The 20,218-nt window shown below is 40.0% G+C and overlaps 1 protein-coding gene across 1 annotated transcript in view; it reads right to left on the bottom strand.

Moving 5' to 3' along the window:
- Positions 1-19,693, bottom strand: part of LOC117445861 (ephrin-A2) — a 71,474-nt gene extending 51,781 nt beyond the window's left edge. The window contains exon 1 of the mRNA XM_034081764.2: positions 18,878-19,693. Within this exon, the coding sequence (XP_033937655.1) occupies positions 18,878-19,002 (125 nt within the window). The 5' untranslated portion in view covers positions 19,003-19,693. The remainder of the gene's footprint in view (positions 1-18,877) is intronic.
- Between the last annotated feature and the right edge of the window lie 525 nt (positions 19,694-20,218).

Genomic DNA, 20,218 nt, shown 5'->3' on the forward strand with positions numbered 1-20,218 from the left:
ACATAATGCATGTACTGGCCACCAGGGGGCGGTAGATTCACTTGGAACACACACACACACAAATTGCATGTATTGTATGTAATTGTAGTTGTCTAACTTGAACCTAGCTAGGTCACCGCTGTTCCGCAGCGCCGCCCCCCCTCCCTCCCGCTGACATTATGAATGTAAGGCGTATAGTATTCATAGATAACACGGCAGGGTCCGTGACAGTTTGTTTTCATCTGATTTCAATTAAACAAAGTCTTGGCTTTCAGAATATTAAACTTGTTTTGGCAAATTCAGATGATAAATACAGCTTTGAAGCTTCGGCATAATTACAAGCAGTAACTTAACGTCACAGCAGGCATAACAACAGCCGGTGTTTATTGTGAGTGTTTCCCCGGGATAATTTCACAGATTATTTTGCGGTATTTGGCTGCCGACCGAAATCATGGACGCAGCTCGTGACGTAACTAGGAGTCTAGTGGACGGTATCCAGTCACTTCATAATGTATAGTTACACTGCATTTTATTTTATTTAGAAAAGGTTTGATTGATTGGCTGCATATTGTTTAAAACAGGAACAGAAATTGTGTTAATTTTAATAATTTTGTTTATTTTATTATCTTTTCTTTTTAATGACTGATTTTAAATGCCATTTTCTTAATGTCTTTCGTTTTTGTAAAGCACTTTGAATTGCCTTGTGTTGAAAGGTGCTATATAAATAAACTTGCCTTGCCTTGCCTTGCCTTGCCTTGCCTTGCCTAATGGTATGGTTTGATTATTTTTTAGAGTGTACATACGACTAGAGATTTCACTTAACATGTGAGCAATTGTTAAAAACGATATAACATGATCAGTTAATACAATATATTAGAAGCAAACGAAAGGGCGAAATTCAAATAACAGCAACAGAAGCAATAGATGTTTTTCTCTATCACAACAAGTGGGTACAAAATATTAAAATAGATGTTGTGTTGGAATAAATCAGTCACTCCGGTTGTAGATCAGTGAGTTGAAAACTGACATTTGACTGCCTGATCTGACACGTGGAAATCTCAATTAAATCTCACCCTATTTACAGTAAGGCGGCGTTTCTTTGATCACGTTCAGATCTTTTACCAAATACAAACCACAGAGACTGAAATAATCAAAACAAGGTCAAACTCACTCTCGAAGACACACAGAAAACTACTCTAAAAGTGTACCGTCTTTCGGTGTATTTGTGATATTCAACATACACATGTCAACATGTTTGATTTCCTTTTATTCTTTAACCTCAAAGACATTTTGATTCTCAGGACTCTTCAAAATAAAACTCAAGAGTAAAGATCTGTCAGAAATGTCAGAAATCAGAAAGTTAAATAAACAACGTCGGAGAGAAGAAAATCTAAAACTGTAGCTGTTATCTCAGAGACACACATTATCGTAGGGCTGCTCGATTATAGCAAAAATCATAATCTGGATTATTTGGGTCAATAATTGATATCACGATCATTAAAAACGATTATCCATTTACTTTGAAAACATCCATTTATTGGAGAATTTTTTTTTGAAGACTATGTTTTTAACAGTTGAACTTTAAGTATAATTCAACTGAAAAAAGTAATAATAATAATAGAAAAATAATCGTTTTATTTAGATTACGTTGTTTCCGTAATCGTTGCAAGCCATAATCGTAATTGCGATTAAAATACGATTAATTGAGCAGCCCTACACTCATATTAAATATATGCAGCGATGTTAAACTTATTTTACTGTTTTATACCACTCCTTACGAGCATTTAACAAAACGTAGATACTTTTTCTAAACTTTTAAAGAGGCCCTGCCTTTCCTGTAGTGTGTTATATAGGTTTGTGTGCTGATATACACCTGAGCATCAGCAGGAGAGGACTCTTTAAAGTAGAGACACTACACACTGATATACACCTGAACATCAGCAGGAGAGGACTCTTTAAAGTAGAGACACTACATACTGATATACACCTGAACATCAGCAGGAGAGGACTCTTTAAAGTAGAGACACTACATACTGATATACACCTGAACATCAGCAGGAGAGGACTCTTTAAAGTAGAGACACTACATACTGATATACACCTGAACATTAGCAGAATAGGGCTCCTTTAACAAAACTAAATCACACAATTAACTAAAAAGTTAAATTTGTGCTAAAAAACCGACGTTTTTCACATAAAATATCAACTTTAGAAATGTGTAATTTTACTGTTTATTGTGTGAAAACAGTAATTGAGTTTAAGGTATACATGTGACTACAGATGGGACAAAAGGACGTTAGCGTTCATTTAAAAAAAACTGCATTACGTGATAAAGCAAACAAAAGGGCTAAACTCAAAAAGCAGAAACAGAAGAAAACAGATGTTTCCCTGCAACAGTAAACTTCACATCCAAAAGGAAAAGTCAGGCGGCAGGTGACTGACAGCCTGACAGCCTGACAGCCTGCGCTCAGGGATCAGACATCCCACATGTTTTCCTTTCCCCTCCTCAAATCTCAGGCTGCCTCTGAGGGTCGGAGGTCACCATCTGCTCTGAGCGGCACAAACCTCCAGAGCCCTGAGCGAGGACCCCACGGACCAATCAGACGACAGGCTGGGAGAGAGAGAGAGGACCACAGAGAGAGAGAGGACACCTGCACTGCTGCGTCAGGTTACAGCTCAACACCACACTGTCACTACACACCGTAACTACACACTGTAATGGCACTACACACTCAAACAACACACTGTAACGTCCTAATAACGGCACAACACATGTTAATGTCACACTGTTACGACACAACACACTAACAATGTACTTTAACATCATTTTAACGTCAAGTCACTTTTACGTTTGACTTTTACCGGAGACATACTTTAACGTCACAAAACACTTAAGCATCTCCTTATATTCAAGTCATGCTTTAACGTCACACAAAAAAACTTTACAACACACTTTATCCTCATCTTTATCACTTTAACGTAACGTCACAACACTTTACTTTTTTTTACGTGTCAGTTTGTATGTGTACGTTATCCCAGAAAAGCATCTGCTGCTTAATTGATAATGAAAATTAGCTTTGGCTCCAACTCTTGTTTAATTGTATTATTTTCAGGACTCTTTAGGAATAGATTAACACAGTAAAAGAGACATTTAGGACTTGGAGTATTAGCGGGTGGCTAACAGTTTCCCCCTGGTTCCAGTCTTTATGCTAAGCTACGCTAAACCCCATGGGCCTGGGAGTAATGTCGTACTGCTCCTTTAAATTAGAGATTTGTATTTACTGCAAATCTGAAATATCTACAATCTTTCTTTTTAGTCTTTGTTGCAGTAACGCTCGTCTCCTGATCTGACCTGCGTCTTCAGGACGGATTTCGTCAGAACACAGAGAAAGGTTGCAGCTCCGCCCCCGCGCGCCCCCCTCCCCCTTCCCCTTCCCCCCCCCTCCTCTTCCTCATCCTCCCCCCCCCTCCTCCTCCTCCTCCAGGAGCCAGGACTTCAAAGTTTCCTGTGTGTGTGTGTGTGTGTGTGTGTGTGTGTGTGTGTGTGTGTGTGTGTGTGTGTGTGTGTGTGTGTGTGTGTGTGTGTGTGTGTGTGTGTGTGTGTGTGTGTGTGTGTGTGTGTGTGTGTGTGTGTGCAGATGAAATGTGGGTCAGACATTAAAATGCATGAGCAGGGAGCAGAAAGCATGATGAAGTGCTGAGACACGAGGAGAAGAGAATATAAAAATAACTGGAGGAGCGCCTCCGACAGAATCCCTCCCTGCTGACGCCGCGCCGACGCCTCATTGGTCCAAAACACACCAACAACAAAAATAAAAAAATGCATAAAATAAAGCCAGGGGGAGGAAGCTGCTGCACCGAGACACACGACCATCAGGAACACGAGCTTTTAATCCAAATAACAATTAAAACGAACAATTATTAGCCAATAAAATACAGAATATGTTTAATTTGGATTCACCAGCGAACCAATCGGATGCAGAGGTGCAAAGAAACTCGTCATGTGATCCAATAAAAAACTAAGATACAGCTGATGGATGATTATATGAATAATACATCATATTTGTGTATCACTTTGAGGTTCTCACAGTCACTTTAGTATAGTTTAAAAACAACAACAACAATGAGGGATGTACTAATGGATTTTACATTAAAAGCGCTTTCAAAATGAAAATGCTGCCCTTTTTAAAGTGTCTGTTCGGTCACTATCAACTTCGGTCCACTGAAATAGATATCTATATATTCTCTGTGGAGAGACTACCAGCTGTTCTGTTTGGCATTTTCAGCCCCAAAGAAATCCACCAAATATATTTAATGCAGATTCACCGGCGAGCCAATCAGAAGCAGCGAAACTCATCATGTGGTCCTTCAAACGGAGACACTAAGTGAAGCCCAGCAGATGGATTAATGATAATATTAATAATACATTTTTTTTGTTTGGCACTTTAAAAAGTACTCGATGCACTTTGCGTGGTAATAAAGATGAAGGCAGAAGCAACAGAGCACTAATGGATCACAGAGTGAGAGCAGATTTAGAAAGGAGCATTGGATGACGTTGCAAAATAAGTGACTTTCATATCAATAACAAGTCTGTTGAGTCCCTTTTTTCGCTGTCGTAGGTCACAAAGATTATGATCCACCAATACAAGTATCTATACATGTGCAGCATGGCAAACTGTGTGTGTGTGAACGTTAACCCCAACAAAATATATTTAAAAGTCGCAAGCCTAAAGTTTCAAAAGTTTTTTCCAAAAATCTAGACTTTGACGATTGATAAAAGTGTGAGTTTTTATGCGATTCACACATTTCCAAGTTGCCCTGTTAGATATGTGACCGAAGTATGATGATACCAGATTTTAGCACTTGATACCAATGAGAACAAATGTTATGATAATAAATGTAGTCTTTGTGACGTTTGCTTTTACTGATCCTCAGACACTCCATCTCCAAAAAGACGTCACTCATTAACACATATTTATACTGTGGGTTTTATGTCGCTCGTTTCAATTTATAATCAGATATAAAAACTGTCGAATGAAAGAAAGCGGTTTCAGCTCAGTTTCTGATTAAAGACGATGAAGTCTGAGAGAGTTACGAGGATTTAATGAGACGTTAAATGTGTCAGAATAATAACGAGAAGCATTTATTTCCAGAGAGCTCAGTGTGTGGGTTTAATCTCAACCCTCCACATTTCAACCAAATAAACACGTTTTATTTACCGTCTCAACAGACTGCAGAGGAACAAGTCTAATAATGAGAATCTCATAAAAAAAGTTTACATATGAGAGGAGTTTTAATAAACAATTCCACACGTGTCAAACTCAAGGCCCGGGGGCCAAATCAGGCCCGTGGTGGATTTAATTTCGGCCCGCAGGATAATTTCTAATCACTATTAGATCTGGCCCGCCGGTATATTGCACCTTCCCTCCATCCTGAGGGTCTCCTCCGCTCAGAGCCTGAGCCCAAACATTGATGACCTTGCTCCCGAGATGAGAGGCCAAGTATCTGAGCTAGCATCTCAGAGCAGCACACTGAGTTCAATGGATGCTTCCTTCTGCACTTTCTCTCTCACGACAACAGGACATGTTTGGTTTCTCTCTGAGGGGAATAGTTTTGTTGAAGCTGTTGTTGGCCTGTGGAGAAATGTACTCATAAGAAGTGACTCTGGAGAAGCTGCAGATAGAGCCATGAGAAATGAATGCAGCTGATTATTTAATGTTGTTTTATAGGCAATAATTTAAGCTTTGTTAGTTCCAGGTTTAATATGTGCAATAAGTTCATTTCAATAAGTTCTGCAATAAACATTGAACCAGTCCGGCCCTCCACTAGTACTCTTTTTATGTTGGCCCATTGTGTGTTTGAGTTTGACGCCCCTGGATTACACAATTCTTTCAATTGACTGTCATGTTGATCTCAGTTATCAATATCCTTTAAATAACCTTTTAGATTCAAATCTCTTCTTCACGGGCGACCTGGCCCAAAGGACAGATTTAACTGTGTTGCAGTAATAATCACAAATAATATAAAAGTATAAAAATACCGCCGTCGTAAACTAAAAGTAAACGACGGCAAAACAACAACATTTTTACAAATGAGGTATTATTATAAAACAATTTAGTTTGACGTTTTAAATTGCTATATTTCCCTCTATCAGTCAATTTGAGTAAAAAACGTAAACGCGGTCACAATAAACCAATCTTCTTTCTCCTGTGAAATTCACTTTAAATCCCCAATAATATTCCAGTTCTTCTGCACGTTTTCACAAACAATTCTATTTTAAACTTTGGGCTAAAACTGCAGGAAAAATGTGCTGAATATCAGTTTTGTCCACATGTAAGTAAAGATAGATAAGAGGGAACCCGCAGAGGAGAGACTAACGGATAAAAGTCAGCGGACATACAGAAATAGACATTTAGCAGCAGCACAGAGCAGAGCTTGTAAGAGATGTTTACATGTTTAAATAAAGCGTAAAGCAAAATGCTGCAATATCAAACGACTGTAGGCTGATCAGGTGCTTTCTCTAAAGAGCAGATCATCGTAGTCCAATAAAAAATCAGCAGCTATCCAACGTTTCCTTGACCGTAATGATTGATAATCGTGCTTCCTGTCCGCCTGGGTGAGGGTCGGGGGGTGGGGGGGGTGAAGGAGGGAGACAGAGGGTGAAGGAGGGGGGTTTGACCTCGGAGTTAAGAAGCAGAACAAAATGGCGGTTGCAGCTCTGAGCTTCTTCTTTTTATACTCGGAATATAAAAAAAAAAAAACGTCCGCCATTTTCTCCTCCAGCAGCGCGGAGAGACGAACTGTTAACGAGGTAATGGGCCAATTAATCAATCAGCCCTGACCAGGGATTTTCAGCTGATTGACAGGTGAGGAAGAGGAGGAAATGAGGGGAGGAAGAGTAATCGATCTGAATCAAAACATGAAAAACTAATTCGTGGAACAAAACGTTCAGAATAAAAGCTACGTTTGAAAATGAATTCCTACAAAAAAAATATTTCACAACTCATATTAAAAGCAGTGTTCCTAAGAAAATAAATAAAAAATACGTTGATACAAAAAACTCAAAGCGTTGAAAACCTACGAATTAAAAGAGACAAATAAATATACAAATTTAAATCTGAATTTGTACAAAAGTATCCAAATCAAAAGCCAGGTTGAAATAAAACTTCATTCAAAGCTGCAATTTGAAAGCTAGTCTGCTCAGTGAGCAACCCAGCTCACCGTATTGGTTCTTCCCTGGGAGTCGCTTCAGATAACCGTTTTTACAGTGTGTGTTTGACCTCTGACCCCCCAGACATAAACACGTCCTTAAACTCAGCTTCACCTCCAGAGATCAACACTGACGGTGCGTTCAGGGACTCTTTGTCATGTCAATGTCGTGTCTTGTTTTCCTTCAAGCATCCTCAAACATTGCAACACAAAACACGCGTATTTAACGTGTTATAAGTCAAACATCCCCCTTATTGATACTGTACATGTAGACCGCCATTATCAATGCATCTGAGCAGCTGCCCCACATTTAAAGAGTCCTTGAGTGTCCTCTTTAAGACAAGCTGCTGAAACAGAGCTGTCCACGAGAAGTCAAAACAAATTGTAGGGAAGTATCTCACATGTCCAGAGCTTGTTGCTGACAATAAGACTGAGCTCAGTGTCCCATTAAACAGCCACAACAACAACAACAGACATAAAGTGTTGAACCGGGACAATTTATTTAATGTACCGAGCGGTCAGTCGGTGCAGGTTAACTATTTTCCTTACAGTCCATCCCCACCTTGTTAGAACTCGAGTGCACCACATTACATTAGTGCTATTTCTCCTCTCCCTTAGTGCCATGGTGAGTTTAACTGGAGTCCAGGTGTATATCAGTATGTAGTGTCTCTACTTTAAAGAGTCCTCTCCTGCTGATGTTCAGGTGTATATCAGTATGTAGTGTCTCTACTTTAAAGAGTCCTCTCCTGCTGATGTTCAGGTGTATATCAGTATGTAGTGTCTCTATTTAAAGAGTCCTCTCCTGCTGATGTTCAGGTGTATATCAGTATGTAGTGTCTCTACTTTAAAGAGTCCTCTCCTGCTGATGTTCAGGTGTATATCAGTATGTAGTGTCTCTACTTTAAAGAGTCCTCTCCTGCTGATGTTCAGGTGTATATGAGTATGTAGTGTCTCTACTTTAAAGAGTCCTCTCCTGCTGATGTTCAGGTGTATATCAGTATGTAGTGTCTCTACTTTAAAGAGTCCTCTCCTGCTGATGTTCAGGTGTATATCAGTATGTAGTGTCTCTACTTTAAAGAGTCCTCTCCTGCTGATGTTCAGGTGTATATCAGTGTGTAGTGTCTCTACTTTAAAGAGTCCTCTCCTGCTGATGTTCAGGTGTATATCAGTATGTAGTGTCTCTATTTAAAGAGTCCTCTCCTGCTGATGTTCAGGTGTATATCAGTATGTAGTGTCTCTACTTTAAAGAGTCCTCTCCTGCTGATGTTCAGGTGTATATCAGTATGTAGTGTCTCTACTTTAAAGAGTCCTCTCCTGCTGATGTTCAGGTGTATATGAGTGTGTAGTGTCTCTACTTTAAAGAGTCCTCTCCTGCTGATGTTCAGGTGTATATCAGTATGTAGTGTCTCTACTTTAAAGAGTCCTCTCCTGCTGATGTTCAGGTGTATATCAGTATGGAGTGTCTCTATTTAAAGAGTCCTCTCCTGCTGATGTTCAGGTGTATATCAGTATGTAGTGTCTCTACTTTAAAGAGTCCTCTCCTGCTGATGTTCAGGTGTATATCAGTATGTAGTGTCTCTACTTTAAAGAGTCCTCTCCTGCTGATGTTCAGGTGTATATGAGTATGTAGTGTCTCTACTTTAAAGAGTCCTCTCCTGCTGATGTTCAGGTGTATATCAGTATGTAGTGTCTCTACTTTAAAGAGTCCTCTCCTGCTGATGTTCAGGTGTATATCAGTGTGTAGTGTCTCTACTTTAAAGAGTCCTCTCCTGCTGATGTTCAGGTGTATATCAGTATGTAGTGTCTCTACTTTAAAGAGTCCTCTCCTGCTGATGTTCAGGTGTATATCCGTATGTAGTGTCTCTACTTTAAAGAGTCCTCTCCTGCTGATGTTCAGGTGTATATCAGTATGTAGTGTCTCTACTTTAAAGAGTCCTCTCCTGCTGATGTTCAGGTGTATATCAGTATGTAGTGTCTCTACTTTAAAGAGTCCTCTCATGCTGATGCTCAGGTGTATATCAGTATGTAGTGTCTCTACTTTAAAGAGTTCTCTCCTGCTGATGTTCAGGTGTATATCAGTATGTAGTGTCTCTACTTTAAAGAGTCCTCTCCTGCTGATGTTCAGGTGTATATCAGTATGTAGTGTCTCTACTTTAAAGAGTCCTCTCCTGCTGATGTTCAGGTGTATATCAGTATGTAGTGTCTCTACTTTAAAGAGTTCTCTCCTGCTGATGTTCAGGTGTATATCAGTATGTAGTGTCTCTACTTTAAAGAGTCCTCTCCTGCTGATGTTCAGGTGTATATCAGTATGTAGTGTCTCTACTTTAAAGAGTTCTCCACCTCTGATGTTCAGGTGTATATCAGTATGTAGTGTCTCTACTTTAAAGAGTCCTCTCCTGCTGATGTTCAGGTGTATATCAGTATGTAGTGTCTCTACTTTAAAGAGTCCTCTCCTGCTGATGTTCAGGTGTATATCAGTATGTAGTGTCTCCACTTTAAAGAGTCCTCTCCTGCTGATGTTCAGGTGTATATCAGTATGTAGTGTCTCTACTTTAAAGAGTCCTCTCCTGCTGATGTTCAGGTGTATATCAGTATGTAGTGTCTCTACTTTAAAGAGTCCTCTCCTGCTGATGTTCAGGTGTATATCAGTATGTAGTGTCTCTACTTTAAAGAGTCCTCTCCTGCTGATGTTCAGGTGTATATCAGTATGTAGTGTCTCTACTTTAAAGAGTCCTCTCCTGCTGATGTTCAGGTGCATATCAGTATGTAGTGTCTCTACTTTAAAGAGTCCTCTCCTTTGACATGTCTCCATGCTTTAATGTTCAAAAAGCTCTTTATTTTTCTCATACTGCCTATAACTTTTCACCCTCTGTCTGAAACCAGAGCCCAGTCTGCTCTGATTGGTTAGCTGGCCGGCTCTGTTGTGATTGGTCAACTGCTTAGAGATGTCCCGCCCCTTAGCCTCTCACGTACAATGTGTTGGAGCGCTAGGATTTGAGCCTTTGCAGACCATTTACGTGCACACAAACCTACAGAACACACAGGAAGACGAAACCCTGTAAAAGCAGAATAGGGCGTTTTTTAAATCGGTGCTTTTGCTTTATTTTAATGTTGTCTCATTCTTCAAACCGCTCATTTGGGAATAATCTCCATTATGTTTGACGATTGCACTTAATTTAACTGTTTCTGAATAAACTGTGGATCAGATTGAGATTTTTTCGGGATGACCTCATGCTTTCCTGTTTGTCTGGGAACTTTTATTTCCTCGTGAAAACTTTAATGACTTCAATAACATTTTTGAGGTTTTTGTGTGTTTGGCTTTGTGACTCTGAAGCCACAGGCGAACACTTAACGCCCTCATCATCTCATTTACTGAAAGTGAGTCACCTACAGCTGACCCCAGACCAGCAGCAGGGCGGAGATCAGTTTGAGCAGAGAGACAGAAAACTGCAGTAAAAGTACACAACGAGCTTCAGTACACACTAGGGCTGCTCAATTAATCGTGTTTTAATCGCAATTACGATTTTGGCTTGCAACGATTATGAAAACAACATCATCGAAATAAAAACATTATTTATTTAATTTAATTCTTTTTTTTTTTTTTTTTAATTGGGTTTTTCTGTTGAATTCTACTTAAAGTTCAGGGTAATCATCTGTTAAAAATATACAGTTCACATTTTTTCTTTCAATAAATTGATATTTTCAAAGTAAATAATAATCGTGATATCAATTATTGACCCAAATAATCGAGATTATGATTTTTGCCATAATCGAGCAGCCCTAGTGCACACAGATAAAGGATAAGACAGAAGCACTCTTTTGAGCAGCAGGTAACCTTAAAATAATATATGGAGTCCATCCCAGATCACGCGTACATTAGAGGGTTTGGAACATTTTGTCTTAAGTGATTCAATCTTAATATTTGTCCTGAATGATTTTTCAAATGGAGCTGATGGGCCGCAAAAAACATTTCAGTGACGATAAAGTATCATTGTATTGCAAAATACTGCACACTCAGCAAAAAGTCTACAAGAAACGGCAACACGGCAGGGACGAAAAGTACAAATAAGTCAAATTAGACACTCCATGAATATATACTCGTGTTGTCGTGAGGAAATAAATGAAACAAGAAGCTGGCTGATTGCACCCCGGGCGGTCGATCGATTCTTCAATTAGTCGATATCAATTAGTCTATCCATCGTTTTGTCTTTTCGTCTCGTTCAAGCTTCTCAAACGCGAATAGTCTCCTGCTTTCTACCTCAAACCCATAAAAGGGCACGACTTCGTTCGGTCGGAGCTGCCGGAAACTGGATATTTGAGCTAATTTTCAAATGTGAATTAGCAAGCAACTTCTAAATCGACTTTATTAATCCACCCTTAGATTCAGTTCCTCATCACACGGCATCTAATAATAATACGTGACACGCAGGGGTTTATATTTCATTTCAAACCACTCTTAACTTGAGTTCGGTTCGTGCAACTTTCCCTAAAGGTTCAGTTAAAAGAGCTTCACAAAAGGAATCGATTACTTGTCGGATAATAAATGAATAAGTGGGAATATAACAATTGAAACCATGATTACAAACTATTCTATTCTATTGTTGATTTCCGTAAATAATTGTGTGTGTCTTATCATTCTGTTTTAAATGTCTTCAGAGGTAGAAAATGATTATATGTGTTAAATAATTGACGGATTAACAATCAATTACCGTTAGTTGCACGGCGACATCACTTCCTGTAAGCTGAGCGTTTCAATACGACCAGTTTCCTCTGAAGGGTTTTCGTGTTTCTTCACTATTTTATTCTAGAAAAACAGTGCGTACAGATTTCCGTAAATAAATACAATGGTGGAGATATCTTCCTGCGTATCTTATATATCGTGTATTCTTCTGAGTGCATCGTCCTCAGAAGTAGATCTGTGATAAAACATTTACCGTGTTGTTACTGAAGGGCCCTCGGCTGCTTTTATTGTGAAGGTCAGACGAGGACGCAGGAACACGAGGTGCTCGTGTTCTCGTGTTCACTAAGTCCCACGATCGTAGCTTCACGTGTCCGGGCGTACACGTGTTCACCTGGACGTCAGACCGTGCGTTTCCGACAGTGAGGGTGGCCCGGATCACAGACACAGTAAAGGGGAGGTATATGCTCAGAGTTCTGGGATTAACAGCCCATAAAATCAAGTCTTAAACCTCAACCCCTTACTTTGGACCGATGGACACACGGACTTACGGTCGTAAACTGTACGGGAAACTTAACAGCGAAACTCCAACTCAAAATGGAAGTGTATTAAGAGATATTTGGCAAATTGAATATATTGTAAGCTTCTAATTGGACTCTATACTTCCTTATGCTTTGTTGATAATAACTCTTATATATATTGTACTTTTTGATTATATTATGGATATATATGTGTGTATATAACAGTATGATACTGTATCTGTACCGTGTTGTGTGAGTCTCACTGTCCATGAACTTGTGAATAATGATCTTATGCTTTGAAACTCATCATAAGAACTTAATGACGGAGGGTTATTAATGCATCGGCGCTAGAAAGCTCTCCCTAATGAAACAATCAATAACAGCTGTTGGAGAGCGCATATCAGATTACTTATTCAAATCTAACATGAAGAAATCAGCGATGTCAAATCTAACGCTGCTGATATCCATCTTGGACTAGTCGACACCCGTACTGTGATACTTGTATTTTAAATCCGTTGTACAGATTGTTTTGTCTTGTGTATTATATCTACGGTATACATGCTGTAAATGTTAACCATAAGACGTAGAGATAAGTTGATGAAAGCTGCTCCGGTGGGTTTTTTTTAAATCCAAATTGTGGAGAAACTGGGATTTTTTTTTCTCAGGACATTTTGTGAAAAAAATCGGAAAACGTCTTTTTTCTTTTGCAAATTATTTTCATTATCAATTCTGCAACTTCCAGAGTTATAGAATATATGATGAGGGAGGTCCATGAGCTTGAGCTGATGGGGTTACTTTGTCACCCTGGGACACTGTGAGGATGTCAGGTTTGCACAATTACTAAAATAGATTTCTGTACTGCAGTTACGGAAAAACGGTGCCGTTTCTACGATAAATCTACGGTAAATGTGCCGACCTCTGCTCTGACCCACTGACCTGACACGGATCCGGTGACTGCGTCCAGTCACGTCGTCTGAATCTGTAGGGAAGTACTGAAGGAAGTCCTACAAAGACTACTGATCCATTCATCGACTATTCTGGTACAAAAAGTCTTCATCTCTCCAGTCATCAAGTAACTTCCTTCCTTTCCCCCGTTGTGCTATTTCTCTGTATCTTAGGAAAGTCATGACTTATAAGAATACTACAACATAAAACTACATTTGACGCATATTTACTGTCCAACAGTCGTGATGAAATCCTGCAGCTCCTTTACTAAAAACACGAAGTTTCACACACTTCAACTAGCAGGAATGTAAAAGAAAGACTCATGCTGTAAAAATAAAATATGTCCTTCAATTACCGCTTATTGTCTGCAGCACACAGTGACGCATGACGAGGACACTTGGACTGCTCCACAGATATACTGTTCAAAGTATTGTTCTGGAAAGTGGTGACATTATTTTCACGGTTGGAGTCCAACTTGGTTTTCGTTACGTTTTTACATCTCAGTTTTAGAGTCCCACATGTTTCTGATCTCAGGCTGTAACTCACACAGAGAAGGCCTCCACATTTCACGTATGATGAAGCTCTCGGTTGTATCGCATTATCCTCCTCGGCGGCTCATGGACTCGGTACGTCTAATATTTCATATTCACAGCTTGGGAAAACAAGCATTTGATACGAGCTGAACTTTGGACACAAGTCCCGAGAACCATGACACTGAGAGCCAGAACTAAAGTACTACATTATTACCGCTGGAATACTGCAGAGAAATATCACAGGACTACTTCAGAGAATATTGAAGACCTGAGAAATACTGCTCAATGCGATACCGATACTTTAGGAATACTACAGAAAAGATATCAGGAATACTGCATGGATGGAGCAGGAATCCTGTAGCGAACTGACTGCAAGAATACTGCAGCAATATTAAAGGAATCTTAATGAATGCACTGCAGCCACCCAATGGAGAATACTACAGGAATACTACAGAAAATACTACAGGAATACTATAGAAAATACTACAGGAATGCTGCAGAAAATACTACAGGAATGCTGCAGAAAATACTACAGGAATACTACAGAAAATACTACAGGAATGCTGCTGAAAATACTACAGGAATACTACAGAAAATACTACAGGAATACTACAGAAAATACTACAGGAATGCTGCAGAAAATACTACAGGAATACTACAGAAAATACTACAGGAATACTACAGAAAATACTACAGGAATGCTGCAGAAAATACTACAGGAATACTACAGAAAATACTACAGGAATGCTGCAGAAAATACTACAGGAATGCTGCAGAAAATACTACAGGAATACTACAGGAATACTACAGAAAATACTACAGAAAATACTACAGGAATACTACAGGAATACTACAGAAAATACTACAGAAAATACTACAGGAATACTACAGAAAATACTACAGGAATACTACAGAAAATACTACAGGAATGCTGCAGAAAATACTACAGGAATACTACAGAAAATACTACAGGAATACTACAGGAATGCTACAGAAAATACTACAGGAATACTACAGGAATACTACAGGAATACTACAGAAAATACTACAGGAATACTACAGGAATACTACAGAAAATACTACAGGAATGCAGCATACATTCTACAGAACATATCAGGCGAACTGTATGTTTTCTGTGCGATACGAAATGTTAAGCAGGAATCCAACCGGATATGTAGCAGGAATACTGCAGCAATGTTACAGAACACACTGCAGCCATACGTGGAGAATACTACAGGAATGCTGCAGAAATAGTACAGAAAAATCACACGAACGCTACAAAATGTAATGCATGAATCCAAACGGAATACATAGCGGGAATACCGCAGGAATGTTGCAGAACATACTGCGGGAATGCAATGGAAAATACTACAGGAATGCCGCAGAAAAACTACAGAAAGTACAACAGGAACGCTACAAATTGTAATGCAGGAATCCAACAGACAATGAACAGGAATACTGCATGGAGGGTACAGGAGTCCTTCGGGAACACACTGCAAGAACACTGCAGGAATGTTACAGAACTTCGTGCGGGAATCCAATGGAAAATACTACAGGAATACTGCTTGATGATATACTACAGGACAGGCTACAGGATATACTAAAGGAATACCACAACATGTCATCAGGAAAGCTTCAGAATATAATGCAGGAATCCACTAGAAAATACTGCACGAATACTACGGGAAACATATAGAAAATACTGCACTAATACTACGGGAAACATATAGAAAATACTAGAGGAATGCCCAAGAAAACACCTCTTAGATACTGAAGGAGTACTGAAGGAATGCTGCAGTAATATGACTGAAGACCTACAGGAATACTGGGATCCAGCGGCTGTAAACTCACATCTGGAGGACCACACACACACACACACACACGCACACACACACACGCACACACTGCAGCTTCAAACATGTGTTTGTTCTTTAACTTTAATTCCTTAAATGGATATCCTTCCTGCTTTAAGACCTCCAAAATAAAACCACAAAACCTCCAAAATAAAACCATGAAACTGAACCGAGACACACCGCAGGCTCCTATTGGAGCGTTCAGACAGCCGACAGCCAATCAGAGGGCAGCACAGAGAGCTGCTAACCCTCTGCTGCCAGGCGTTATTATTATTGTAGAAACACCACAGAAGAAGAGAAAACACTGGCATGTCGGTGACTCCAGGGGTCAGAGGTCACAGCAGGAGACCGGGGTCAGGTGCAACATAAACTGTTTTTACTAAAAACCAGAATTCAATTTAAAGCGACTTAACACCCAGACATTTAACCCTTTGTGTCTGCGCTAAGTGTGTTTTCACTGCAGATCGAAGTCTGATATTATCACGAGTTTATTAAGGAATGTAATGAAAACCAGGAACTCATTACGTTAAGTATGATTTTAAGGGACTTAAGTGCAGTATTTAAGTATTTCCATTGACTTCCATCTCATACACAACAGTGCAGAAGCACATTTTGAATTTTGTCTCCACTACATTATCTGAGAGCTTTCGTGACTGATTTTATAAATAAAAACGTACGGTTTGTCTAAATAAAATTCAGTGTTTTATGAATATCTACGCAATAGTATATCAAGTATCCATAATGGGCTCCACATGATGAACTACAACATTACATCGTGCTTAAATGCATTTTTTTGTAGATTGTACGCTAATATAACACTCTGAAAAGTGCCGCTTTCAAATGTATTTAGAAAAAAATGCTTCTCTAGTTTCCCTTACGTGAGATTTTGAATTCAGGAATTGATTCATAATGGAGTATTTTCAAAGTCAATTAAAAAGTCTAAACTCTTACGTTTTTAATCTTGGAAGTTCTTTCTACCTTTCTCGCTGAAAACTGAAAATAGTGTTGTGAAACAGAACTGAAAGATTTTCTATTTTATTTGAAGAAATGTTTCTAAAAGATCATTTTAAGATTATCTTTCCGCTGATTCCACCGACGAACCGACTGATGATCGAATGTATTAAATACTCAAAAATCTTCATCTTGACGTCGTCGAATGTCTTATTCTGTTTAATGAAATCATTCCTGAGGTTAATTTAATTTAATTGATCAGCATTTGAAGTCATTTGATACCTTTATCTGAATTGATTAGTATTCAGTTTTTACAGACACAGAATACATTTGATATGTTATATATTTAACTCACGCAACCGTTTCACAGTGTCGGCATCGCGGGGGTCCAGAGGGGCCGGGCCCTCCGTCAGCACACATCTCACTGAATGTAAAAACTAAGTATTAGAACATGTATATTTGAGTATTATCATACGAAACACACGAAGCTGGTGTGAAGTCTTAATATTGTGTTTCATCAGGATTGTTATGTCATATCAGACTCAACTACAGACGTTTTGATTGTGTCTGAATACATCTGTTCGTCCTCTGCCGTTCTTCTGAAGCTTCTCACAGCTTTTCCTCATTGTTGATAATTTATGGAGGTTTTTTATTTCGTATTGATCCCATGTGTGCTGATAGTGGAATGTAGGGTCCTCTGAGCTTCATTGAACACAGATCTAAATAGATATTCTCAATTAAAGTCAAACTGGCTGAAGAATTTGAGGTTTTCCCCTAATATGTTATTCTATTTTAGGAAAGAACTGTTGTCTAATGTGACAACAGACTTCATGTGGAATGGAAAGGAAAGTGGGTGTATCTTAGGAAGTAGAAAAAGCACAATCAAGGTGCAAGTTGAATATCATAAATGTGCACGAGACGTAAAACGCATATGGAAGAGATTTATCAGCACAATGAAAGAGTGTAGCCTCGTTTTTCAAACTCGACTTTGACTATTGACGAATTGTAAAGCACTTACGCTTCCCTGTACCCTGAATACAGTACCAAGGCGGTTTGGCCATCACTTCCTGTACGGAGGCTCGGTCACTGGTACTTCATTCCAAAGCCATGTTGGATGAACTACCATCTTATATCTGCTCCCTGATCTCTCGGCGAATTGAAAGTACTTATTGCCTGAGATCGCATGCTGTGGTTTTATTAAATGTGCCAAGTGCTAGGACTGTCTCAGGGAAGAAAGCTTTTAGACGTGCAGCTCCACTAACATGGAACAGTCTGCAAGAAGAATGGAAAATGACCAAGCTAGTACCACTACATGTTTTTAAAGCTCAGTTGGATGCTACTCAGTCAGATGCTGTCGGTACCTGTACATGTGGTTAGATATGTGAATTGTAATCCCTGTACATTTTGCTGTATGATGTCCTTTTGTTGTTCTGTTGTTTATGTTGTTGTGTCTTCTTGTGGAACCGACTGCTGCAGGTCTCCCTTGAAAAAGAGATCATTGATCTCAATGGGATTTCACCTGGATCAATAAAGGTTTTGAATTGAATTAAATAAAAGAGAGATTTTTGACGTGATGCAAAAATACCAGATATTAGGTATTTGCTCAAAGCATGTCTGGACCAGATGTGGAGACTTTAGAGACATTTTGATCATCATAGCAACTATAGTATTTGGGCACAAATGGGTTAAATACATTACAGATGAGTCCTGGTTTCAGATTTTGAATTCTTTTTTTGGCTGTAAAACCAAATTGTCTCAAATATGTTTTCTATTTGCATAACGTTGACACATAAACTGGATTATAATCATTCCGACCCTAAAAGTGGTTTAAAGTATATGAACTTACAGTTTAACAAAAGTGAAGCACATCAGACTGGATGTTTTTCATATTAGTGATTCAAAATCTTTTTAGGAGGTTTTAATAATGTTTCTGGTCTTGATTTTGAACTGTTTATTTATTGTGTCTTCATTTCTCTTATGTACATGGCCTTGTTTTTGTATACTGCTGCAACGCAAAAATGACCCAAATTGGGATCAATAAAGTATCTATCTGTAGAAAATAATATTGTGAAATAAAGTTCGGAGGATTAAAGCAGCATTTCTCACTTTTTTGTAAAAAAAAAATTCTCGAGCTGTTCCAATAGATCCCGGTCTCCCCTGTACTCCCAGTCTTACTCTCTGTACCCCCGGTTCGGGTCCGGGTCTTACCTCGGGTTGGAGCTGTTCCAGTAGACCCCGAACCGGTCTGAGATCAGGCGGTCGTCGGGCACCGCGGATCGGCAGAGCTGCAGGCCGAGCAGCAGCAGCAGCAGCGGCCGCCCGGAGAGCTCCATGTGCGCTTGTCTTCAGCTCTGAGACCCACAGGGACCAGAACCAGAACTCATGAAAGACTCTGAGTAGATCTAATCACTTTTTTTGATCCACACATCAATCACTCATCGATTATCAGCTAATTATTTCCCAGCAGGCAAAGCGATAATAATAATAATAATCCATTTCACTTCTTCTGTGATGAGGAGAAATCCCGTAAAACTGGTAGATTTGTCCAGATCCGCCTCCAGGAGGACAAAGTGTCCAAAAGTTTCATGTTCTCACCCAATCAGAACCGGATCAGAGGACCCGTGCGTCCATGTGCGCGCGGACTAAACTCGGTCCATAACCATTTGCGCGCAGTCCGGATCAGACTCTCTGTGGGTCTTCTTTCGGGAACAGCTGCTCAGAGTCAGCCGAGGAGGGGCTCTGATCTCCGGGCAAACAGCGACCCGCAGCCCCGAGTCTCCCCGCTGCTGGAGGCTCAATCCCCCGCAGACAGTCCGCAGCAGGACCGGGGTCTCTGGCTCTCTTTCTCCCCGGATCCCCCCGCCTCTCTCTGCTCTGCAAACTTTCCGCGGGTCTTTTTGCTCTCTTCGCTCCGCAGCTGCAGAACCGAACCGAGCTAAACCGAACCGGGTCGGAGCAGGAGGAACGGGACAAAGAAAGCAGAAAGTTAGTTGGAGCTGCAGGAGGAGCGTCAGTCTCTCTCGGTCACCGGCTCGCTCCTCTCTACTGCGCCCGGTGGGTCCTGCGGGGGGCGGAGCTACTGCTGCATGGCGTGTGTGTGTGTGTGTGTGTGTGTGTGTGTGTGTGTGTGTGTGTGTGTGTGTGTGTGTGTGTGTGTGTGTGTGTGTGTGTGTGTGTGTGGTGTGTGTGTGGTGTGTGGTGTGTGTGTGTGTGCGCGCGCGCGTGGGTGCGTGTGCGTGTGTGTGCACTCCCTCTCCCCTACCCCCCCCCCTCTCTCTCTCTCTCTCTCTCTCTGTAACTACATGGCCATAAGTGTGTGCCCCCCCCCCCCCCACACTTCATGTTCCTGCAGACATGCAGTGATGTTTTCCTGCAGAGATGTTGCACCCAAGTCATACATTTTTAATTTTGCACAACAATTCCTTTTGTAATTCTGCAATTAATTACTTTCAAAGTATATTTTCTATTTAAAAATATATATTTTTTAAAAGACTTTTGAAGTTTGCATGTTGTTGTTTTTCCTCCTCTGCAACCTCTCTGCAAAACAGA

The sequence above is a fragment of the Pseudochaenichthys georgianus genome, chromosome 4 (genome assembly GCF_902827115.2).
Source record: "Pseudochaenichthys georgianus chromosome 4, fPseGeo1.2, whole genome shotgun sequence".
In the NCBI taxonomy this organism is placed as follows: domain Eukaryota; kingdom Metazoa; phylum Chordata; class Actinopteri; order Perciformes; family Channichthyidae; genus Pseudochaenichthys; species Pseudochaenichthys georgianus.